Genomic DNA, 7453 nt, shown 5'->3' with positions numbered 1-7453 from the left:
TTTCTCTTCCAGCCACAACCCTCAAGCTACAATAACAGGCTCATGCTTTTTTTTTTAGAGGCCAAGGTTATGAATACTCTTTTATGAATATTTTCCTTTGAACTCATTTCTCTCAAAAAAAGAAAAATACCCCTATGTGTTGCAGGGTTGACAGTAACAGACAAAACGTACAAATTGTTCTCTTAGGGGCAGTAAAATGCTCCAGAATGCGCATTGAAAAATTCCAAATGCAACATAATGTTATGGAGCACTGCTTTTGCAGCTATAATTTTTAAAAACTAATATTTCTGACCAGCATGAATTATGGAGAACATATTTCAGAGATTAATATCAAAGTTAATACCTTAAAATGTCTCCCTTTATGACATCATGATTGCCTTTTCCATATTAGTGCAAACTCATAGTGAATAGAAGAATAGAATTCAATAAAGAATTCTATAAAGAAAACCTTTATTGAATTAAGCTGCTTATGTTTTTATTTTTCCTTTTATCCCATTTCAACATATCCACCAACCTCCTCTAAAAGTAATTCAACTAATGTCAACTCAACAGATTATAATAGATCTCCTATTAATGTCATTCTGCCTCAAAAAGAGCTTATCATTTAGGCTCAGAATTATGTATGTGGTACTGTCAGCTAATGTTTAGACTCCTTATTAAAACTTCTTTTCATTCTGTGTTAATATCATCAGTTAAACGATTTATTTTCTGTTGTTAAAAAAAAATGTGTTTTCCCTAAACTCCTTTCAAATGTTTTCTCTTATCCAAAAGTTAATCCAGAAAACTCAGCTCCCTTTAATCCTGCTTTTTGGCTTAGAGTATTTAGCCTAGAACCACTCGTGTTGATTTCTGTTATACCCATGCTAATGCAAAAAGAGCCTTTACTATGGCAGAGAAACCATTCTACATTGCCTCTGAAGCTTGCATTAGGTGAATTATGATAGCAATGATTTAAGAACGCATCCCCAGATTAAGAGAATGACCTATAAAACTTTCCAGATAAAATTGTTGCTTTGCACTTGGCACTAAGAATATTCTGCAAAGTTTTTTTCATGTGCAGAAGCAATTCTCTATAGTGGTTCCAAGCATAAGCTTTAGAGCCAGACTGCTTGGGTTCAAATCCCACTGTTGCCACTTACTATGTGATCTTGGAGAATACACTTAACTACTCTGAGCATCCTAACATTAGGTTATTAATAAAATAAGGCCTCCTACCTTATAGAAATTTTGTGAAGATTAAGTTGGTAAAACATATAAGGCATTTATGACTCTGGTACATAGTTGGCACTCAGTAAGTGTTAGCTCTTAATATTATAAACTCATAAAAGCACAATATCCCATTGTATAACTTTAGAAGCAGATTTTTAAGATATAAAGAAATCCTAGAAAAATCTTATTCTACAAATTTACCAACATGAAATTATAATGTTATATGTATAACATGGAATATATGTAATTGTGGCTATATTTTTTATACAATTATACATAGTCTTCTAGATAAAATTATATTTATCCTTTTCTTGCCTGAAAAAGTATATTTTAACAAGTAAATTACTTTCCTGATGACTTTCATTGTCACTGAACTTAAAGCTGCCACTGCTTCCCCACTCAACTTGTCTGTCTCACTCTCTACCCTGCCCTAGCACATTAGCTCTGTGAGTATTTACTAACTGTCTGCTCCGAACAGAGAACACGTAGAGAACAGTGGCCCCAACTAACTTCATCCACATGACAGGATCAATTTCCTAATTGTTCAATGGATCAAGTTTGTATTTCTAAATAACTGTTTCCTATTGCCAGAGACAAACTATGGATGCCTATGTGTTTCCAGAAAACAAATATGCTACAAGTAATCAACCAAACTTGAATATGACATAATTTACCTACACAAAAATTATCCTAACTGTTGTGCTACTACTGTGCTACCTTAATACTGACTCTAGAGTTCACACTCAGTCTTTTTGTGCCTTCGTCTCAACCCAAGACCAAAATAGCAAATACATGTAATTACATAGTTTAACAGGAAAAAAAAAAGCCAAGAAATTGTAATACAGTTTGATTATACCTATACAAGAAAAATCTTCGTTAAAAAAAAGTAAGGAAAAATTAAAGAGCTAATGTTGATTCTGTTAATATAATGCAATTACAGTTTTCTTCTTTTCTCCATTTCCCAATGTTTTTGTTATAGACAATATTATTTTTACAGTAAAAATGTTAAATTTTTGAAGCTCTATAAAGACTGGACTATGCATTAAATTATATAATTCTTCTTTATGTATATAAAAAAGAAATTCACATGGCATTTAACTCTGATTTTAATTTCCATGAAATTAATCCTACAAAGATTTCTCAAAGAAATTTGAGAGCCTTCAAACTACATCTCTGTTTTGAATTATACATGATAGATTCTCATGTATGGAAAATCATAAAACTAAGGCTACATATTGCAACAACCAGTTAAGTACTGTTTAGAAGACTATGATATTGAATAAATGAATCTGATTTTACTTCATGGTTTTTATCTAAAGAAGTTTTTAAAAGATATTTATTTTCTGTTTTCCTTACATGTTCCCTTTTTATCTTTAGATGAAAATTAATGAGCAACTTAGGACACAAAATAATTCTAGGATTCCTTGATCTCATATTCACCCACAGAATGAATCTATAGGGTATAAGTTTACACACACCATTTGTCTAGAATCAGATTATTTTAAATGATGCCTCGACTTTTGAATTTGATGCTAGAAGCAATTACCATAAACTAAATCAGACTATTGCAAATGAAGATATTCCAACACAAAGACTTGTATGATTTTGTTTAGATTATCAATGGTTGATTCATCCAAATTTTCTTCATTGTCATCCATGGTGTGCCAGACCTCAGGGAAAGGAGATGGTATCAGGTGCAGAACTGGAACACCTAAGAAAAAGAAGTGACTTATAACTATGTGCATATTTCCAGTGAGTGAAGTTGAAAGTGTCATTCTTCAAGCAGAGGGAACTGCACCATCTAAAGACAGCTGATAATTCATCACCTTCTATGCACTTCCTTATAGTTTACACTTGTACTCCAAAATCATTCATTCAATTAACAAATATTAACTCAGTAAATAATTATAAAGCACCTACTATATGCCAGTTCCTGTTCTAGGAGTTGAGGTTTCATTAGAGAAAAGGCAAAGCCATGCCCATGTAGAGCTTACAATCCAGTAGAGAGAGGATTAAGTAAACAAATATAAAACATAATTATTAAAGATCATAAGGCTTGCCGGGCGCAGTGGCTCACGCCTATAATCCTAGCACTCTGGGAGGCCGAGGCGGGCGGATTGCTCGAGGTCAGGAGTTCGAAACCAGCCTGAGCAAGAGCGAGACCCCGTCTCTACTATAAATAGAAAGAAATTAATTGGCCAACTAATATATATATAGAAAAAATTCGCCGAGCATGGTGGCGCATGCCTGTAGTCCCAGCTGCTCGGGAGGCTGAGGCAGCAGGATTGCTTGAGCCCAGGAGTTTGAGGTTGCTGTGAGCTAGGCTGATGCCATGGCACTCACTCTAGCCTAGGCAACAAAGCGAGACTCTGTCTCAAAAAAAAATAAAAAATAAAAAAAAAGATCATAAGGCTTATTGAGAATAATAAAACAAGGTAAGGGAATAGAGAACAAGAGGCAGGCAACAGGACCAAGAGAGAGACTATTTAAAGTTAGGAAAGGGCCTCCTTGAGAAACTAACATTTATTTTTTTATCCTTTTTATTTATTTATCTTTGGGGGGGGTGACACAAGGTCTCACTTTGTTGCCCAGACATGAGGGCATGTCATGATCATAACTCACAGCAACCTCAAATTCCTGGGCTCAAGCAATCCTCCCATCTCAGCCTCCTGAGTAGCTGGGACTACAGGCAAGCACCACTATGCCTGGCTAATTTTTTTTATTTTTTATAGAGATGGGTTCTCAATATGTTGCTCAAGCTGGTCTTGAACTACTGACCTCAAGTGATCCTCCCGCCTCAGCCTCCCAAATTACAGGCATGAGCCACCACACCCAGCTGGAGAAGCTAACATTTAGCAAAGGGAAAGGAGGCCATGTGGAGATCAGGGCTGAGCATTCCAGGCATCAGCATTAGCAAGTGCAAAGGTCATGAGGTAGGAGTGAGCTTGGCCTGCTTAAAGAACAGCAAGAAGGCCAGTGCGGGTGGATCAGAACAGCAGGAGAGAGGTAAGAGGTGATATTGAAGAGGGAGAGCAGAGTCACAAAATGGAGATCCTTGAAGGTTATGGTAAAGACTTTGGGTCTTCTATGTGATGGACTTAAAGTCACTAAAGCTTTAAAACAGGAAAGCGGCATTTGATTTACATTTTTAAAAAGATGGCTTTAGCTCCTACACAGAGAATAGAGAAGATAGAACAAAAGATGGAGACCAATTGGGAGGCTACTGGAAGAGTCCTTAGGTTGATTTAGGTGCCTATCAAGGATATTGCTTCCTTATTGACCAGAACATGCCGGAGTGGCATAAAGTGTAAGAATACAATCTAACTCTATGAAAGGGGAGGCAGGATGTCAGTGGGGTGTGAGCTTTCACACATATTCTAGGTGTAGGAAAAAAATAAGGGTGCCTTCAAGGATTTGGAATGACTTTTATGAGGAAATAGAAGCCATGATGGATGCCTTCATATGATGGATGATTTATAATTAATCAATTTATTACATTTAACAGTTCTTCAAACTTCTAGATTGTTGTAAAACAGGGAATAGGAATTATCATTGAGGTCCAGTGCTGCATCTTGATATTATTCTTAGATGTCACCTTGAAAATCTAAAACTGAATGTGTGTAAGATGTGGATGTGGGACCAGAGAAGGGGCAGAATTAAAGATGACTCCAAGAAGTCTGGCCTGTGCAACTGGATTAATGTAGACTGTCTACCGAGAAGGGCAAAACTGGAGAAGGAGCACTCACTTTCAGGCCAATCATTCCTCCATATCGATGAACAATGATGAGCTCTGCCATTTCATCTGATAACCCTAGAGTGGAGTGGCCTGGTAAGGACACGTTAAAGCATAAAAGGTTGCATCTGAAAATGTCGCATCTTAAGATGTTGCACCTGGTGTCAATAAAGATCAGGCGAGGGGGTGTCTGGACTTCTTCCCTCCCATTCAGTTTGGTTTAAGCATGGCATATGATCAGAAGATACATATTAGTGAAAACTTATTTGTAGCACAACATGTACACTTCTGTTTTAAAGAAAGGTACTCATTCAAATTAATTTTATTGTCCTTTAAATCATTTAGAATCGTTTTAGATTGGTTCAGGTCATTAATATCTAAATTTGGCACAATCTTCAAAGAAGGATGGTCTTAATGATTCAAAGTGCACCAATTACTATTCATGTTTAATTTCCTTCTCAAATTTATGCAGCAATTAGAGACCTGGAGAGTTTTACTGCCGAAGTGAGGTATATCTGATGGCACCAGAAAGCTAAATAAGGTTTGGAAATGAGCCAAGCCTGAAAATATTGACCTACTCTTTGAAGAGTGGATAGGTAGGCAGGGCACGTTGGTTCATGCCTGTAATCTTAGCACTCTGGGAGGCCAAGGTAGGAGGATTGCTTAGCTCAGGAGTTGGAGACCAGCCCAAGCAAGAGTGAGATGCTGTCTCTACTAAAATTTTAAAAAATATCCAGGCATCATGACACATGCCTGTAGTCCCAGCTACTCAGGAGGCTGAAGCAGGAGGATCGTTTGAGCCCAGGAGTTTGAGGTTGCATTGAGCTATGATGACACCACTGCACTCTACCCAGTGCAACAGAACAACACTGTGTCCAAAAAACAAAGAGTGACATGTAGTCTTGGAATTTCAAAATGCACATAAAATACAATAAATATGATAGTTTAAAAAAGTACACATACACACACACACACACACACACACACACACAATACCTCTTCTCAAAAATGGAATATGGTCATCCTGAATCACACCTCCAGAACCATAATTCTGGAAGTACTGCCTCTCTGAAGAGTGATCCTTGAGCAGACCCAATTCCTGAAGTTCATGTTCTGTAGATGACAATTAGACAATAGATAAACATCTATTTTTATCTGATCAAAACTCAGAATGTATCCTTCTTTAAGGAGCTCAAAATCTTAGCACACTTGGCCATAATTCTTAAAAGATTATGCAACAGTAGGCATGACCACACCCATGACAATAAGCATTTGGGTTGAACTTGGGTGTGTACGTTTGGGAGTAAGAGGAGAGAAGAGTCACACATGGCTCTAGCCCTACAGGTGAGAACCTCCTTAGAAGTAGAAACTCAACAGAACAATGGAGAGCTGGAGAATGAGAAAAGCAGAGGAAAATGGGGGAAAAACACAGGTGTAGCTGCCTCTAAGGCCAAGATGCTGCACGAAGTATCCCTTAAGATAAGACATGGGTTTAAAAGGGAAATACTCAAACATAATAGATACACTAAGATATAGATAAAGGTAATACTCAAACATAATAGTATATCGAGCAGCCACTCCATAGGAAAGGGATACCTATTGTGACCTACATCAGTGGTTCTCAAAGTGTGATCCCTGACCGACATCATCATCACCTGGGAGCTTGTTCGAAATGCAAATTATTTGGTTCCACTTCAGACTTAAGGACATTCTGGAGGCAGAGCCCAGAAATCAGTGTTGTAACAAGCCTTCCCGGTGATTCTGAGGCACACTAAGGTTTGAGACTCACTGGCCTGCATAACTACAAGATGACAAATGATCACATGAAAATTATAATACAACCAAGTGAAACTAGGATAGCTGTTTATTTTTTAATTGCTAAATTTAAAGGGTGAAACTGGATCAACTAGTAAGCAAGCATGTGTATTAATAATATGATTATAAGAAGAGTAAGAAAGCCCTAACCACCACCAAAAACAACATTCTCGCCTATTTATTGATAACTACAATTCCTTTACCATAGCATACGACTTTTTCTTACACAATTATAGATACGGTTTGAAATGTAAATACCAGTAGGCAGGGCAGCACAATGGGTTAAAATTGTATTAAAATTGCAATAAAACTTACAAATAAAATTGCAATATCAACTTATATTGATATAAGTTCATTCTAGTATAGGAAATAAAAGTGCACAAGATCTTTGAATGAAGGCCAAACCTAATTTCTTGAGGCTACCATCAAAGTAAGGAAAACAGGCTGCAAGGAAAAGGCCCAAGAAATTTATATTAATAATACCATAATAGCAATGCTTTCAAACTAGGAATTGAAATTTACCAAAGGTGAGTATCTGAAGTTCAGGTAGAAATTTCTCTCATAAAGATTCTAGATCTGGATATTGGCAAATTCTTAACTCATGGTAAAAGCATGCTTTTCTCACTGCTTAGAAGGAATATAATTCTATCTTGCTCCAAGAAGTTTGTGTGGCTAATGAGGAATTTCTAGCATGAA

The 7453-nt window shown here is 36.7% G+C and overlaps 1 protein-coding gene across 1 annotated transcript in view; it reads right to left on the bottom strand.

Moving 5' to 3' along the window:
* Nucleotides 1–433: 433 nt before the first annotated feature.
* Nucleotides 434–7453, bottom strand: part of QPCT (glutaminyl-peptide cyclotransferase) — a 32450-nt gene continuing 25430 nt past the window's right edge. Inside the window, exons 6-7 of the mRNA XM_012788450.3 lie at nt 5939–6055; nt 434–2920 (exon numbers count right to left, since the gene is read on the bottom strand). Of these exons, the coding sequence (XP_012643904.1) occupies nt 2772–2920; nt 5939–6055 (266 nt within the window). The 3' untranslated portion in view covers nt 434–2771. The remainder of the gene's footprint in view (nt 2921–5938; nt 6056–7453) is intronic.

Source organism: Microcebus murinus, chromosome 3 (genome assembly GCF_040939455.1).
Source record: "Microcebus murinus isolate Inina chromosome 3, M.murinus_Inina_mat1.0, whole genome shotgun sequence".
Classification (NCBI taxonomy): domain Eukaryota; kingdom Metazoa; phylum Chordata; class Mammalia; order Primates; family Cheirogaleidae; genus Microcebus; species Microcebus murinus.
The sequence above is the reverse complement of the archived record's forward strand: the minus strand, read 5'-3'. Positions and strand labels throughout refer to the sequence as shown.